Below are 18633 nucleotides of genomic sequence, written 5' to 3'. Positions count from 1 at the left end.
CATTAGAGAGTGAGAATGAAACAGTTCATCGTGTCCTTTCAAGAGCTGTATTAGAAGGATGTGTTTATGTGCATACTCGTCCCGGGTAGCCAGAAGCTGTTGCAATAGGGTTATTATTGCATTTTCTTCTTCCCAGGATGAGTGCACTCTTCTGGGGTTTACAGTGCTGACTCTCACAGTGAGGCAGTGATGGATAAGACATGAAATCCTTGCCAGAGCTAACACCCTTGCTGTGATGAATATTAATATCTCTGTTGCTTTAATTCCTTCAATGTGTGAACTGATTGCAAATGTAACCTGTCCTGCAAACTTAATATTTTAATCTCACTTGGACACACAGTCAATATGATTGTATGTTTTTCTTTGGAAGTTTTTAAGTTTTATTTCATTTATGCTGGTTTGATCCTTAATGATCTCATTTTCAAACTGGAAAAGTTGTATTATAAATATATATTTTTATGTATATCTGTCAGCAACCTGATCTAGTGGGTGGCATCCCTGCCCATGAAAGGGGAGTTGAAACTAGGGTGATCTTTAAGGTCCCTTAAACCCAAACCATTCTATGATATGTATAAATATGCTATTGTCTTTTACTGGAAAACAAACAAACCAAACCAACCAAACAAACACCGAAAAGCCCTTCTTGACAATACAGCAGTGGTAGTAGTAGCAAGCTAAAATACGAATAAAGGTTTCCCAGTTTTTTCTATCTAGGGTAATTTCAGTTGTTAGTGATAATTACAATTTTTTTATCTTATGTTTGTTTATGATAATATAAATATTTTCTGAATGTAGATTAAATTTTGGTAAGAAAAACAGGTGTTTAACCTATAAATTAGAAAAATACATCCTTAAATATAACAACATTTGGTAAAGAATTAACTACCATCATGAGGTTTTAAGAGTTGAAATTAATTAAATCTCAAGGAATACATCTTCAGGAGATCAATGAATCTCTGACTAAGAGTACCAGTGGGGGCCTATCTTTATTGTATAATCTTTAATATATTGCAGTGTGTTAAAATTCTGGTATGTCTTAAAAAAAGTTCACTTTTCCCAACAGAGTTACTGTAACCAGAGTTAGTTTAAAACATATCTGTATTAAAGAAATTGAAAAATGATTTCTTGTCCTCAAAATCCATTTTAAGACAAAAAGTCTATCACTGAATGTATTGAATTGTGCTCTGTCACTGCTCGCTGGAACTAGAACAGTATCTGACTATTCATTTCCAGTTTTACTAGCATGTTCTTTTTGAAACTACTGTTGGAAGTTACAGAATAGATTCCTTCTCTAAAAACTTCTCTTATTTGTTTTGTTTTGTAGGAACGATTTCAGTTTCCATCCCATGTTACAGATGTGTCTGAAGAAGCAAAAGATCTTATTCAGCGGCTTATCTGCAGCAGGGAGCGTAGACTGGGACAGAATGGAATAGAGGATTTTAAGTCTCATGCATTTTTTGAAGGACTTAATTGGGATAACATCCGAAACCTAGAAGCACCTTACATTCCAGAAGTTAGCAGTCCTTCTGACACCTCAAACTTTGATGTAGATGATGATGTACTAAGAAATCCAGTGAGTCTTTGTTTTTAAATATTACTAATGGAAGTGTGCAACCTTGCTGCACTGTAAGGTAGTAGTGAGAAATTATTGCAAAATAAATAATGTGAGAGATGAAAAATAAGTCACATTAAATGTGAAAAATTCAAGTTTTTCATCTCTTTGATGTTTTGAGTTATCAGAAGTCATGAGCTGCTTTTCTAAGTGGTAGCACTTGCCAAAATGAAGTATTGTTACATGACCAAAGTTAAAACATACTTAGGTGGGGAAAAAACCCCCTTAGTTGCCCTTTCAGTTTACCTTTACAAGGAACCAGTATTTGGATTTACTCCTTTTCAAAGGTGAAAAAATATCTGTCTTTAGGAATACACATAAATTCTCCATGCAGCTTGCAATCACAGCTGTCCAGGTGAGAGGACTCACACTGCTACTTCTCCACTGACTTAAGAACTGGGAGGTTGGTTTTTGGAGTAGGGAGCACTGGAGTTCTGGTCCTGCATTTCTGTTGTGTCATAGTTTGCTAATGTGTCAGGAAGAGCAGAGAGCTTTTGTGGTGATTTGTTCATCAGCTTGTATTCCAAGAAATAAAGAGCTTTTGGCACGTTTTTGATTACATGTTCAACAGTAACTAGAATACTAAAACTAACAGCATGCATTTTGGTGCCAGGTCACTTTTAATTAGGAACTTGATATTTCAGGTTTTCTTTTACTGGCTGCATTCTGCTTTGAACTTGTTGAAATGCTGCCCTTTCAAGTGCCAGTTCAAGAGGCTCCTAAATTCAGGTCATTATATTAAGTGACCTAATCTGAAATAAAGCTTGTTCAGGGACAATGGAGCATAACTGCCAATTGTCAGTTGGTGTACTAAGAAAAGTGTTTCCACTAGCTGTCTCTCTTTTAGCTGTTGAGGCTCAGTCAAATGCCTTTCACTCTGTGTGGGTTCTCTTTCGGGTTTTCATGGATGTTGTTTTCATGCAGGAAGTGGTGCCACCAAGTTCTCATACAGGCTTTTCTGGATTGCATTTACCGTTTGTTGGGTTTACATACACAACTGATAGGTAAGCAAAGGATTTGTTCTTCATTAAACCTGTTTCCCAAATGCAACTAATTCTAGGAAATTCTCATTTTCAGAAACGTGTAGAAAGGTTGATGTCCACAGGTATACCTCTGGATAAACCTGTATCCTTCTTTTTTTTCCCTTCAAATGTCTTAACATATTTTGATTATACGGGCCAAGATTAGATGCTTTTGTATTTAATATTTTATCTATTTGAAATGAAAGAAAGTTAGGGGACTAGATGTGTCAATTGCAATTGGGTATAAACTCGCCGTCCCTGCACTGTGAGGCTGAGAGCAAGTATTGTCCACGCTGGACATCTTCCAGTAGCTGTTGAGGATTATCTCATTGCTCCAGTGTCCTGCTGGTAGGCCAAGTTAACACAGAGGGTTCTGAGCATGGACAAAGTGGCTCACTTTGCACATCTTTGAAATGGCCTCCATGTAGAGAGATCTCTCAAACGTGTTTTTGTCTCTGATGTTGAGATATTCTGCCCTGTTTGTTACTTTGTTATTTCTCTTTGTTGGGGTTTGTTACCCTGTGAACCCAAAAATACACATCTCCTCCTTTTCAGAGGGAGATCATATGCCTTAACTGAAATCCATCTTTGTCATGCTTTAAACTTTGGGGTTTGTCCCTCAGCTGTCTCAGTGCAGGTACACTTACCTGCTTCCTTTTCTCTGCCAGATAGTAGTAACCTTTGGAATAGGTGAGTTAACATTTCCAACCGTTTGGGCAGTTTGTGAAGTGAAATGTGTGTCTGCATTACTGAAGTCCTGCATGCAGGTATCTTAATTCTACAGCAGCATGGACAGTAGTTAGGGAATAATAACTTTGCCCTGACGGTTGTCTCTGCAGTAACAATTACTGCATTAATTGTTCTTGTAAATTTAAGGTGCCTATTTGGTGGAATCCCAGCATATCACTGCTATAGACTGTTGTGAGTATTTATTAAAATGTTCTAACTTATGTAATTGTTTTCAGCTCTTTATCTGATAGAGGCACTTTAAAGAGTTTGATGCAGTCTGACACTGTAACCAAAGATACAGATGTACAACGTGACTTAAAGAACACTTCACAAATAGAAGGCTATGAAAAGAAAATACGGAAATTAGAGCAAGAAAAGCAGGATTTGAACAGAAAACTGCAAGGTTAGTGGTCTGTATTTGTTTGGATTTACTTCTGGTCATTGGAACATATTTATTGAAAATATTTTCCTTTCTTTTCTGATTTTAAGAATCTACACAGACAGCGCAGAGCCTCCAAGGTCCAATGTGTGTTACAGTAAATACAAGCCGAGATAAGGAGATTAAAAAATTAAATGAAGAAATTGAACGGTTGAAGAATAAATTAACAGGTAAGCCTCTGGCATGGTAATTATAGTAATGCAATTTATTTTGGTACTCCTAGTAACATGATGTGCTGTGTTTTTGTAATATGTAGAATTAATGTTCTTGAGGTACTTAAAAAACAAAAGAGTTTTTTAAATCCTCCTTCAATATGAAGTGACATTTCAGTTTTTCCAAATGAGTGCTTAACTACTTCTTCCACTTGCTTGACCTGATAGCATATACTAGAGTGGGAAGTCTAGAGTACAATGAATTGTGTGGATGGATTCAGTTAAATATTTTGTGTGATGTTTGTTTCCTTAAAAATCTCAGGAGATTATGTTCTCTTACTTCTCCTTTTTGGGGGGAGCACTGTTTTGGAGGGGTTTTACTTGGAGGCAGGTGTAAGAGATAGGGAGAGAGAAGTGTGGTTGCTCTTTAGTAACATAAGGGCATATGAACTATAATATGAACTATAATAACATAAGGGCATGTGAACTATAATAATAGTTCACATTTAAATATTTCTGAGCTCCTGCTCCCTTTGTGTTTCTATTTGGTGATGCATTAATTAGGAATCACTGAACATTGCAGAAAAACAAATACTGGCATCTGTCCTGAGGGAAGACTGACTCATCCATATCACTGAAAATCTGTTGCTTGACAATGCTATTAGTTTATCCATACAAGTTTCCTGTTAGCGCCTAATTTTTAAGTGGGAATCAGTGATAAACAAAATGTTAGTTTTGAATCTCAATGATTTGGCTGAGAGTTTTGTAGGGGCCTGTAGTATAGCATATGCGAGTTCACATGTGGAGTTGCTGATGCCGATTTTTTTTTTTTATTTTTTTTCCCCATTAGTTTGGCAATATACCCCTTTTGTAGGTGTAAGCATTGCAAAAATCTGTTCAGCTCTCCTACATTATCCTTCCAAAAAAAGCTGTTCTTGTGTATTCTGAAATTAGGTTTGAATCTTAACAATAGTTAGATTAAGGTGCTACTTCTGCAAACGGTTCATGTTTATCTAGCTCCTTCAGCCAATGTTAAATATAAATTCTAGCAGTATGTCCTGATTTAAAAAGAAGTGGCATTGGTTCATCTAGGGTGGGAGGAAGTTTGTGCAGAAGTGAGGAACGGAATAATGCTTCAAGCTTATAGCAGTGCTTGGGATTCCTGAATACATGGGTCCAGTCTCCCGTTCTGCCACAAACATCAGTGGAACTTGAGGGAGACAGTTATTCCCTATGCAATTTCTTATTTATTTGTTTAAAAGAGGTAGTAATTAAAACCAAATGGAGAATGGTGGTTCATTTTATTACCAGTTCTAAGACTGAGCAGAAATATATAGAGGTGATTAGTGGCTTTGGGCTTTTTTTGCACTTAAAAGCGTTAATTTCTAGTCAAATTTGTTTATTTTTCGTTGAGAGTAAAGAGAGAACAAAATGCCAGTAATATGGGCAATCCAGTCTCCAGCTCACCTCGTCCAGGATAGGTTTTCCTTCCCAGACTATTAGTTCTTATCTAGTCTAGAAAATATCTTGCCTGTCTGGTTGGATGCACTAATGACCGACTGTAGCCTTTCTTGTCACATAGTGAAAAACTATTTAGGAAACACATTACTAGAACTAGAATTGGAACAACTCAAGTTTATTTAATGTTTTCAAGGGCTTGAAGTTGCATTCATCAAAAACAAAACCAAGCCCTGTGCTAAGGCTTTTCACTTAAGAGTTCATGGTCTTTGGGAGAATTTCTTTAAGGGGCTGAGAAAAATAAAATTGTTTTGAGGTATCAATGCCCCAAAACTACCTCACACAGTCTAAAATGGTGGGAATGGGAAAGAAGTTTATTTTCCAAGCAAAGCGATGCCAGTTTGCATGAGTGATGTTGCTTGTTTTATTGGTGTTAATTTGGGACCACTTACCTTTAATATGTATTAATCTACAGATGTAAGTAAATTGGAAGCACAGCTTGCAGATGCAGTGGCTTTTCGACAAGAACATGAGGACTCCATACACAAGTTGAAAGGACTAGAAAAACAGTGCAGAGTACTGCGGCAAGAAAAGGAGGACCTTCATAAGGTATTGATCCAAAGACAGATACTTTTAAAAATGGTCATGTAACGTAGTTGTAGAATAGTTATGTTGTGATTGCAATTTTAATGTTTTAAATGCTGTTTTTTGGAACTATACTGAGATGTTAGGGAACCTGTTCTGCATACAGTAGCTTCTCAAAGTATCACTCTTTCTCTTTTGGAAGTTGCTGGGCTTTTTATTTCAGATGTGTTCTGCTAGGTAGAACGAATACCTAAAGAATGGTTTTAATTAAGCTGTTTAAGTATTCTTAACTGTTTCAATAGAAATCTGAGGATGACTTGTTGAGGGATCAGGAACATAAATATCATTCTCCTCCATTCTTCCAATTTCAGAGAATGATGAGGGAGGAAAGAGGAAGAACCAGCAGATCAATAACTGGCTGGTACCCCTGGCAGAATTCTGGGTTTTTTGACCATGGGTTGGTTTACATGACACCAGGCCTGATGGTGACAGATGGGGTACACCTGTGTTAAGGGGGGAAAGGATCTTTGCACAGAAGTTAGCAGGGCTCATTGAAAGAATTTTAAACTAGATTTGAAGGGGGAAAAGGGATAAAGCCAGGCTCAATAGAGATAAACTGGGGTGGGTGGCATACCAGTGTTTGGGGGATCATGTGCTAGCAAGGCCCTGCAGTCTGTCATTCAGTGGAAATAGGGGATGGAGATCCATGCAGCAGCAAAGACACAAGGGTTATTGATGTGTTAAAACCAGAGAAGTGCCTGAGAATGGTCACACAGGAATTAGGGCTTCTCTCCCCAAAAAGGGGGTGGGATAAATAGCAAACTTGTAACAGATTCAACGAGCTGAAGAGCTGGGTCCTGCACTTCGGTGGTGACAACCCCTTGCAATGCTCCAGGTTTGGGGCAGAGCATCTGAAAATCTGCCCTGCAGAAAAGGCCCTGGAGGTCCTGTCAACAGTAGCTGAACTTGAGCCAGCAGTGTGCCCACGTGGCCAAGAAGGCCAATGGCATCCTGGCATCCTGGCCTCTTATGTATCAGCAATAGCATGGCCAGCAGGACCAGGGCAGTAATTGTTGTACTGTACTTGACATTGGTGAGGCCACACCTTAAGTAGTGTCCAGTTCTGGGCCCCTCACTGTAAGAAAGACATTGAGGTGCTGGAATGAGTCCGGGGAAGGGCAGCAAGGAAGCTGAAGGGTCTGGAGCACAAGTCCTATGAGGCCTTGAGTGGCTGAGGGAGCTGGGATTGTTTAGTCTGGAGAAAAGGAGGCTCAGGGAAGACTTTATTGCTCAACTGCTGAAAGGAGGTTGAAGTAAGGGCTGAAGTGAGGGTAGGTCTCTTCTCCCAGGTAACAAATGACAGGATGAGAGGAAATGGCCTCAAGTTGAACCAGAGAAGATTTAGATTGGATATTAGGAAAAGTTTCTTCACTGAAAGGATTGACAAGCATTGGAACAGGCTGCCCAGGGAAGTGGTGGAGTTACTATCCCTGGAGGTATTTGAAAGACGTGGAGATGTGGCACTTAGGGACATGGTTTAGTGGTGGGCTGGGCAGTGCTGGGTTAACATTTGGACTCAATGATCTTAAAGGTCTTCTCCAGCCTAAATTATACTGTGATTCTATGATAATATACACAGGAGTTAAACTCAGATGTATATATATATATATATGTGTATGTGTGTGTATTTTTATATATATATGAAAGAGTTAATAGAGCTAAGTCACTGCTCCAGCTTGAGCGCACTTGCTCTTTGTTATACCAAAAGGTTAATTACTGCTCAAGACTGATGATGACTTTTATGTAATTGCTGATTTTATTTGCTGCTCTGTAAATTATACCTTTGTTTGCTTCCTAAAACTTATAAGTTTTTAGTTTAAATCAGCAAAATATTTTGCAGTAAAGTAAATAGGGAGTTGCATATACTACATACCACTTTCAATGATATTTAAAAAAAAGCTATCTGTATTGGAATAACTAGTTTTGGAAAAGCCTCCTAGCCATATTGTTCATGGGCATTCAGGTGAATACAAAAGCAACCTGTGGGCCAAAATCTCTGGGCTGTTTGTACCTTAGAATTTAACAGTCTCTCTTCTGTCTGTTGACCAGAGTGTATGAGTAGCAGAAAAGGCTACACCAAAGGTAGTCTTTGAGCTGCCACACTAGAAGCAGAGTAATGGCTGTCTTGGTACATTACTGGAGCTGCTTAGCCAGGAAAAAAACTCAAACAATTGTGTAAATTAAGAATTAGAAATAATCTTTAGAAGTTATGTGAGGTGGTTGAGCTTTCAAGTCTTGCTTACATAGGTCCAGTGTCTTTCTTCTTGAAAAGAATATATGGAGTTCAAATTACTCTTTTTGTTATATTTTTTATTTAAACCAGCAACTTTTAGAAGCCTCAGAGAGATTAAAGATGCAGTCCAAAGAATTGAGGGATGCCCACCAGCAAAGAAAGTTGGCTGTGCAGGAGTTCTCCGAGCTCAGTGAGAGGATGGGAGACCTGCGGTCTCAAAAGCAGAAGCTGTCCCGGCAACTTCGCGACAAAGAAGAGGAGTTGGAAGTGAGCATGCAGAAAATTGATGCTCTGCGACAGGACATCCGTAAATCCGAGAAGATAAGGAAAGAGGTAGCTTGATAAACCAGCCAGCAGTAACATGTTCAGCTGCTGCTTATCAGTATCTCATATCTGATTGTATTGAAAAACTGGGAGTGTCTTCTGGGTTTTCTTGAGTTTTTTTGTTTGTACTCAGATTTGAATCTGGAGGAAGCTGTTTTTACTACATGCCCAGGTTATTAGTTCTTGTGTTTTGATTCTTGTAGACTCTGACTCACAATCAGCTTGAAACCTAGAAAGCTCAGTGAGTTCTTCGTGTGCTTTGAGGTTGGAGTATTCTGACTTCACTGTTTTTCTTAACTGAATGTTTCTCTTCAGCTGAAGGGAGGAATAGTGATACAGATTAAATATGTGGTTTTCCTTCCTCTCTAGTCATTGTAAGAATATCTGTAATATCTTTAAACAAGTTAATTTCCAATTAGTATTCAAGGCAATTTATAGTTTTACATAAGATGAAGTGGATAACCAGAAGAGGGCATAAGAAAAAGCTACTGTGGTTAATCCAGAGTGTTTTAATCACTGAAAAGTCATCATGTTTTAGGTATTCTCTGGGTGAAGTGTAGAAGAGAAATTCAAGAGCTTTATAAACATTACTGGAAAACTTCTACTAAATTGAAGGCAGTCTATGAAAGTGTAGTAAAAGATGAAGTTTCTCAGGCTTTTATCCATGAACAAGAAGTGGTAGATAACTGGGAACTGGCAAAGAGCTCTGGCATCTCGTCTCTAGAGCAGAGTGCAGCGGGCATTCAAGTGCTGTTCTTTATTCAGTTAAATGCTTCCATGCAGAACTTCGAAATCTCCCGTCTTTGTTCTTAAAAATTCCTCTGTACTCCCTTTCGTAACAGTTCTATCAATCTTCTATTCAAAACATAGTCTAGAAGTTCATTATCTTGTCCCACAGTTCTAAGTACAACCCTTTTAAAAACAACTTTGTGAGTTTAATTTGAACACAGAAAAACAAATTTTACTCTTCCTGTCAGGTTTTGAAACTGTGTCACTATTGCTTGAATTGCAAGTTGCCTTAGTTGCTGCTAAACCCAAATTGTCTTTCTGATAAGCTTTCTGAAGTCAATAAATGGATGATCAAGCTTATTTGTTCCATAATTGCAAGGCAAAAATGTTCAGTGTTCATATTTGAAGTATTTTGCAGTGATTTGGGTCAAAGATTGAGATTTTTAAGCTGCCTTACTAGATACTGAGGCATGGAGCTGACCTGTAAACGTGGCAGACTTTCTTCTTTCACAACTGCAGTGACGTCCTAGTGCCATTTCCTTCTCTTTGCTTTAATGGGAGCTATGCAGTTATCCTGAATGGGTTTGATGTAGTTCATATCAGTACAAAGAGTCATAAAATAATAGTTTTGCTGCATGAGACAGATGGATGCCTGAATCACTGAAGGCAAAGCAATTATCATGACATTCTGAGATGATTGTTATAGTAGTGTAACTTAAAATAGAAATAAATATAACTTGCTGCTAGTCCATAAGGAGGAAAGGAAATGAATGATACATACAGATAATGCTATGTGGATTGAAGTGACCTAAAATTATTTATTACAGCTGGAAGCCCAACTTGAAGAAGTTGTAGCAGAAGCATCAAAAGAACGCAAGCTTCGTGAGCACAGTGAGGTTTTCTCCAAACAGCTGGAAAATGAACTGGAAGCTCTAAAGGTTACATGTTTTTTGACAAATATTTACTCGTGGCCCAGGGGCTGCAATAGTTTTGCTTACTCAACTGTTGATACCAGTGGGAGACTTGAAAACTACAGCATTACTAGAAACCTGACCTAACCTGTCCAGATTTATTTGCCTTTTTTTGCTTGGAACACTTTACTTATTGGACACTAATGTCTTGAAAATGTCCAGTTTATGTAAACTTTAAGCAGATACTAAACTAACGTGGTCCAAATCTGTTATCTCTGCAACCCATTTCAACTCCTTAGTAGGGTCATGTAAGCAGAGCAGTTACTTGGGGCTTAATCCTTGGAGACAGGTCCCTTTTAAATCACTTGGTGCCCAAATAAAAATTTTTCCAAATTGTCACAATTGGACAATTCTGACTTTAAAGAATATTCCCAAAATATAAAGATCATGGCCTCTTCCTGATGGTTTCTCCTCTTCTTCTGCAGCTGAAGCAGGGAGGCCGGGCAGCTGGTGCCACACTAGAACATCAGCAGGAACTTTCCAAAATTAAGTCTGAACTGGAAAAGAAAATCTTATTTTATGAAGAAGAGTTGGTCCGACGAGAAGCATCACATGTTTTAGAAGTAAAAAATGTGAAAAAGGAAGTACATGATTCAGAGAGCCATCAGCTTGCACTGCAGAAAGAGATCATGATATTGAAGGATAAACTAGAGAAAACAAAGCGAGAGAGGTAAGTTTTGGGCGTAATTTCTAAACTATGGATTTCTTTTTGTTGCCTGTATGTGTTGCATTGCAAAGGTACCTGCGCTGGCTGCTATTTCACCTTAACTCTATTTATTCCCTTTTGAAAATCCCACAGGTTTAGCAATGTTAAAGTGTTCCTATTTCTTGTCCTTCTCCTTAGGCACAGTGAAATGGAGGAAGCAGTAGGAACAATGAAAGAGAAATATGAGCGTGAAAGATCTATGCTCTTGGAAGATAACAAAAAGCTAACAACAGAAAACGAGAGGGTAATTACTTTAGGAAACATTTTTAAGCAAAATATAATTCTTACGTCATTAGTCTCTGGTGTTGAAATAGTCTACTCGTTGATCAAAACAGGATCTGTGAATGTTCAGGCACTATCTGAATAAAACAAATGTCATTTTCACCATGTAAATGTCAGAGATTTGGCTACATACTAACTTTAGCCTCCTGGTACTGCTCTTTGGGGGACTGATTCCCGTGATTCAGAGGACACCATCCACTGATTTCTTCATGAAGGCTGCTCAGAGAGGGAAGCATTGATAGACTGCCTGCCTTCCTGATGGCTTACAGTTAAACCTTATTCCTCTCTGACCTCTACACTTGCATTTTCTTTTCCTTTGTTTTAGATTATTTAGTGTGAACTGGCAGTTCCACAGTAAAGAACCCCTTCCAGTCCTTTGCTCTGTGTTAGAGCTCCCGGATAGCCCAGGGTGGTCTTGTTTGTTCAGATTCTATAGGTGTTTAGACATACACATACATAAAAAGTGACAACTTTTATATATATGTCAGTGAAACTGACATAAGTCACAAGTGAAACTAATCTTTTGTTTCAGCTCTGCTCCTTTGTGGACAAACTAACAGCACAGAACAGACAGCTAGAAGATGAGCTTCAAGATCTAGCAGCAAAGAAGGAGTCTGTTGCTCACTGGGAAGCTCAGATTGCAGAAATTATTCAATGGTATGTGCTGTTTAGAGATCCAGATATGGCCACTTTCAACTCTGAAATATTGATTTTTTATTTTTTTTTTTAATGTATAGCTAGGCCTTCTCTCTGTGTCTGAGATGAATAAAAGCATGGTACTTCTGAGTGTTGATTTTGTTGAAATTGTCAGATGCCACTGCAACAAGTACAAAGGAGAAAGTTTTGGTGTCAACTCTAAAGTGATTATTAAATCATCCAATCTGGAATATTTTGATAAATTAAGTCAGGAAGATGGTCATGATTTTAAAGAACCACATTAACATATAAAACCTCACTAGCTGTACTCTTGGAATTAATTCCTAGGTCTGTTCTTCCCTCTCTAATTCACTGTTTTAGCAATCTGTGTGCAAGTATTTCAGCATGCAAAACAAAAAGGACTGGAAGGTAGCCCTTATAAAAACTGAGCAGTAATATGCAGATCATGTTCCAAACTATAACAGTGAATCTCTGCAGAACTCTTGCTGATGGTGAAAGGGAAACTTCAGTTTCCCTAGCAACTGCCACAATCAAGAAAATCAGATAAAAGAAAAATCTAAAGTGGGCAATCTAAGATATATTCAGTTTTCTGTTGCTGGGAGAGTTTTCCGTGCTCTGTCCATTTCCGTTATGTCCCTAAATCCGGTGCAGACACTCTGATAATTTGGTGATACACTATTTGGTGCTATGAGCCATGAAACTGCTAAGTTACAGGTTTTTGTAATTGCACAACAGGGTAAGTGATGAGAAGGATGCTCGTGGCTATCTCCAGGCATTAGCTTCCAAGATGACAGAAGAACTAGAATCATTGAGAAGTTCCAGTCTGGGGTCACGAACACTGGTAAGAAAATAGCAAGCATTCAGGCTGTTCTGGGGATGTCTGAGAAGCTACATTTTTAGTGTTGGCTACCTGTACATAATCAGAATTCTTTTCTAATAAATCCCTTGCTCTGCTTTCTGGTTTTTAGTTATTGCTTGCAAAATCCAAGTAGCTAATCTGATCAGAATTTGATAATTACAGGGGGTAGTTGTTTCATACTATTATCTGCCATCACAAACTACTTTAAACAGTACAGAGGAGAGAAGAAACAATAACTTAAACCATTAAAGGGGAGTACAGAAATGTACCTCACCATGTTAGATGCAAGTGAACAATTTTAACTGCTGTTACAGTGAGATAACGAAGTAAATTTTCTTCAGTGAAAAAGTATTAACTGGTTGATACTGGCACAAACTAGGGACACGCTGAAAGCATGTAGCTTCATTTATATGCAGAACAATGAAACCTTATTCTACAGTTTTCCCATATAGTAGTAACATGAATTCCCAAAAGAATCTGCAAATTATAAGAGCTCTCATAGAGGAGTAGGGTTTCAAAGAGAAAAACACCCACAGAAGGAGAGGGAGAACCATTTGCAGCTTGGCATGGAAGCCCACATCCCTAGCAATGCCAGTCAGTACAGTCTGCCATGCAGAGTCCATCTGCTGCTGGTTTATACATTTAAGGAGTTACTCACCCCTTCCAAACCTATGAATATGGGAGAATAAGAGAAAGTTATTACTTCTGTGAGCTAACATTTGCTTACATCATCAAGAGGTGATTATAATATTGAGAGGTTTAATAGGAAGAAAGATCAGATCAAATGCAGTTGGCATTTTCATCTTAGCTACTGCCAGAATAAAGAATGCTGTCTGTTCTTCTTATTACAACTGGTTTTGTAACTTCTGCAGAACCTAATGTAAGGCAATTATTTCTCAAAATAAAAAATGCCTCTCATTTTTCATGACTGTTATTTGCAAGTTCGTGTGTGACTAGAGAGGCATTCGTCAGGGAATATCAGAAATGTAGTCCATACTGAAAAATGCCTGAAAAAGATCAGAATTTTAGCTTTTGGGAGTAGTAGGGTGGAATTGCATGGTGTATGCAGAAGTGTAGCATATGCTACTTAGCAAGCATAAGAATTGCTTAGGCAAATGTTCTAGGTATCTTGGGTATCTCAAGACTCGGATTCTTTCTTTCTTCTTTTTCTCATGGTTTTGCTACTCTTGCTATATTTTATATTAGTATGTTTTACATTAAATATTGACATTTATCTCATGTTTGAAAGTCCATTATGTCACTGTGCAAGTTTTACACTCTCCTCTAGATTGGACAGTGAAAACTAGCCATTTTCAATGGGTTCTCTTGGTTTGACTTCCATGCTCAGTGATCTAGCATTTTGGTTTCAAGCATATTGTGTTAATGGTATAACCAGTATTAAAATAGCTCATTACTTCATTTTTTGTGTAATGAGGTCCAGCTACTGACTGATTTTCATGCAGCAGGTATCCTGTCCATTACTAATTAAAAGAGCATTCTCTGAACCAGTGTGAAAGCTAATTTATGTCTTTGGACAAGAACTGAATTATCCTTAGACAGTTGATACTAATATTCAGTAACTTATGCTACAGGATCCACTTTGGAAAGTGCGACGCAGTCAGAAGTTGGATATGTCAGCCAGGCTGGAATTACAGTCTGCTCTTGATGCAGAAATTCGTGCCAAACAACTGGTTCAAGAAGAACTACGAAAAGTTAAAGATGCAAACATATCTTTTGAAAGGTAATCAGACCTTTGGTTCTGTTTGTGTTTTAATATACTGATCTAAACTGCTGATTAGAATAGTAGCAACTTTCTTAAAATGGCCCCTTTGTGCCTGGGATACTGGACTTTGCCAGAAAGATCCCATTCTACTGACTACATATTTCTTCCATAGTCAAATGAGAACTGTAAAAATTTCTTCAAGTAAAGATTTCACTGCTATACTAAGATATAAATCTTGGGCATCTGAGGAAAAAAAAGCATAAGAGCAAATTCAAAGCAAATTCACTACCATTTATTAGACTAACTGGAGAGTTAGGCATGTTCTTGGGAATTAAAAATCAGATTGCTATTAGAATAATACCACATATCTGCAATGGTAGCAGAAGTCTCAAGTCTTAAATATCTACAGTTTTAAATATCTAGTCAAGTATTGAGGTGCCTATTCATGGGAAAAGTAAAATTAATCAGCCTTAAAATAATCTCTTAAAAAAACCCCCATGCTCCTCAAAAAAAAAAAGGCATTTTCTGAAACTTTTGTGCACTGGCATTCCTGCCTTTGAGACATTTCACATTGCATTTTGATCATATTGTGTTGCTTTAGTAAATTAAAGGAATCAGAAGCAAAAAATAGAGAACTGTTGGAAGAGATGGAAGGTTTGAAGAAAAAACTGGAAGAAAAATACAGAACAGATTCAGGTAATTAGAGTTACTATGTTTTAACGAAGTTCTAACACCACCTGTGATGTTGCCTTTTAGCTAAGCCTGTTCTGCTTTTGGTTTTAGGTCTCAAACTTCCAGATTTTCAAGATTCCATTTTTGACTATTTCAACACCTCTCCTCTTACACGTGATTTGACTTTCAGAGTGAGTTATTATACATAAAATAGCTATAAAAATGTGATAACCAAATTATATTTTTATTATGGTAAAGTAACTCTTAGGCACTATATGGCACATTTGGATCTGGCATATTAGCCAAATTAGCGTGGCACAGAATTGAATGCCCAGTAGATTCAGATTGCTTGGCATTTTGTAGAGAAACTGGCACCTGTGGGAAATATTCTCAGAAGTTCACATTAATTATTTTCTATTCTAGCTTTGTTTAGGTTAATATCAAACATTTAGCTAAATGAAATATATTCAGGGTCTTTTGGAAATGCTGGCACACCCTGTTACAAATAAGGGATTAAATGCTTTGCAGTTGGAAGATGCTGATTATTACAAGGAAGAGTGTTCACACAGTTCAAGGAGCGTTTAAACAGATATGTAAAATTGTTGGCTCCAGATCTTAATGGAGTGGTTAGAGTAGAAGGAGCTGGGAAGAGAATCAGAGGACCCACAGATGTTTGTATAATAAGTTTATCGTGACACACCCTGTGATCCTTAGAAAACTAATCATACAAATCACAGCTCCAAGTAGGCGTTTCACTTTAAATGATTTGTGCATTCCCCGAGGAAGCAGCTGTTAAATGCAACATTGAATCACATTTCCTTACTTCATGAACTCTTGATCCGTGGAGATTTTTCTGGGATTTTTTTTTAGATGTTACTTTGCAAAGCATTAGACAGTTAAGGATAAAACCAAGAGCTTGAACTGGGGAGAATAATCTGTTTATGAAGCGGAGTTAAGGGGGCTCAGGTTAAAACCTATGGGCATGCTGTGATATTTGCATACAATTTGTGTATATGCTGTTCCCAGCCACAGAATGTCCGTGCTGACTTTCTTAGATGTGCTGTATGGATGAGGTGGAGGGAAGAGAGAGAAACATGATATATGCTACTATCTCAATAATAACTTTTATCTACTGACCTTGATATTTGGAAACATTGCTTTAAAAAGTACCAATATACTTAAAAAAGTAACATGTAGAATATCAAGCCCATAACTAAACAAAATTCCATTCTACAGATCCTGAAATAAGTACATAGTCTCTGTGAAAATGCAGGTGGCATTTTCTGATTAATTACATTAAAATTGCTGATACTGTACTTAATGACTTACATTGACAATTTTTTTTTCACATGTACTTATAAAGACAGTTTGTATCATCTGCACTGGGGTTAATTTAGTTTGAATAAACATCATTTGGCCGTATAAAACATTTTATTTAGTTAGCCAACTAATATTCCATCTGAAGTTTTCCTATGGGTGATAAGCGATCGTTTTTATCCCTCATATCTGTTACAACAAAGGATTCTGTTTCTTCTTCGTCTACATCTTCTCTGCTAGCCTTTTGGGAAGAAGTAAGTTTTTGATAGTAGTTTTGTGTCCTTATTTTGTTGTGACCTGTCATAGTAAAAATGGCCCTCTAAAATTAGATATTGTGCTTCCTTAATTTCTCTGTAACTTAATCCACTAAACCTCTTTAGAGGCTTACTTGTTTTATAGTTTGACTGTCTATATGGCTAAAGCTGAATCACACTTAGCATTTTGAAATTGTTCATATTACATAATGGTACAATTTGATCTTAAATGGCCCAGCCCTACCGATCAGTTCATAACAACACAAAAATAACAAGTATCTGAACGTATTTAGTGAGCTAACTGAACTTGAGCGAAGCTTCTTCCTGTCTAAACTGGCTGGGAAGTGAGTGATTCATTACTTGTTGCCTTTAGTGCTAATTACATCACTGATGTGAAGTCTAATCTGATGTTTGTTAATCATGGTTTTTATGATTTCCTCAGAGTACAGTAATGCAGAATCCTACTTCCACACCCAGCTGCTTTAGCTCTGGAATTGTAGCATACTTCCCCCTTGTGCTGGCAATTAGTAGTTGCTAATTTAAGTGTGAAATTAATAGATGGCTTGTAATGGATGCTAGTCTTAAATTTTAGTGAAATATAAGACACTGTGATTAAGTAAACATTTTTAAACAACTTTTTTAAAGATTGAGTGTTACTACTTTAAGAATTTTTCTTGTGGCAGACTTTCCGGCTGCTGTGTGCTAGAAAAATCCTAGTGTAGTAAGCTACCATCAGCTATTTTAGGGATGATTGCCAGGCTTCTCAAACATTATTCCATACCTGCATGCAAGAGATTAGACACAGCCTTGCTGTGAGAAGATGACTTGCAGCATTGTAGCTGCCTGCTATGAGGTTTTGCACTTCAGTACTCCCAGCTTTTCCATCAGGTGGCAGGGTTTGTTTTGAGAAAAGATCTTTTTTCAGAGTGGAAGGTTGTTAGATGTTTGTGTATTTCATCTAGAAACCAACACTGGGTTTTGTTTCCATTCTGTTGTTGTGAGAATGCTTCATTCAGATACGTGGTATCTAATCTAACATGTTTGCTGTTGCTTTTGCAGACCAGCTCTATTAGTGAGCAGGAAATGCAGGGTCCTAAGTCAGAAGTTTCACCATCTACTTCAGTTGTAACTGCAGAGCAACAACAAGAAGTAAGAAAGCTGTTATTTTACCCTGAAGAGTAATTCACCAGAAAGTCTCTCTGTCTTGTTCACAAAAATACATATTGCAGCATTCATCGTGAAGAAACAGGATTGAATGCTGCTTATTTGCAATGTCTCAGTGTTAATTTCACCTGCTTTGAAGACAGTTGCAAATGAAACCTTTTCGCTGCCTTTCTGTATGTTGATGTACCTCATTTTCATGTTTTCTGTATTGCTGCTTATTTGTTAGTGTGCAGGCTTTCCTGTGAGTGCTTTAAAACACAATCTGTTTCTATTAAATCAGAATGGTGATGTTTACGACAATTAAATTTTTGATCATATTCAAAAAAATAAAAAAAATCAGAAGACAATAAGCTTTGCTACCCCAATCTTGAAACAAATTCTTGAAGCCTTATTTTGCTCAATTACAGTTTCTTGTGATTCAGGAACCAATTCGGCTTCAGAGGATGCCTGCTGCTCCTTCCCCCACCATTCAGTCCATTTCTCTAGCTGTACCAAAGGTAGGGGGACTGTGCTGACCTTATTCTAAAGAACAAAGGAAAAAAGTATAATCTATAAATTAGCCCTCTGTGTTTGTTCTTGTCCTGTTTGGGTTTGTCATTATGTGTGTTTGTTAGGTCTGTGTTTTTAATCAAATGTTTCCAAATGCATATGGATGGGGTTTGTTTTGTTGTAGGGGATGATAAAA

The 18633-nt window shown here is 37.5% G+C and overlaps 1 protein-coding gene across 1 annotated transcript in view; it reads left to right on the top strand.

Annotated features, from left to right (window-relative positions):
* CDC42BPB (CDC42 binding protein kinase beta) overlaps positions 1-18633 on the top strand; it is a 94315-nt gene that overhangs the window by 53113 nt on the left and 22569 nt on the right. Inside the window, 16 exon segments of the mRNA XM_032690112.1 lie at positions 1325-1573; positions 2537-2616; positions 3600-3766; positions 3853-3972; positions 5888-6021; positions 8381-8623; positions 10171-10281; positions 10740-10984; positions 11159-11264; positions 11835-11959; positions 12695-12800; positions 14411-14559; positions 15143-15237; positions 15325-15404; positions 17844-17933; positions 18371-18445. Of these exon segments, the coding sequence (XP_032546003.1) occupies positions 1325-1573; positions 2537-2616; positions 3600-3766; positions 3853-3972; positions 5888-6021; positions 8381-8623; positions 10171-10281; positions 10740-10984; positions 11159-11264; positions 11835-11959; positions 12695-12800; positions 14411-14559; positions 15143-15237; positions 15325-15404; positions 17844-17933; positions 18371-18445 (2175 nt within the window).

Source organism: Chiroxiphia lanceolata, chromosome 6 (genome assembly GCF_009829145.1).
Source record: "Chiroxiphia lanceolata isolate bChiLan1 chromosome 6, bChiLan1.pri, whole genome shotgun sequence".
NCBI classification, from domain to species: Eukaryota; Metazoa; Chordata; class Aves; order Passeriformes; family Pipridae; genus Chiroxiphia; species Chiroxiphia lanceolata.
This window is presented reverse-complemented; position numbering and strand designations above follow the sequence as displayed.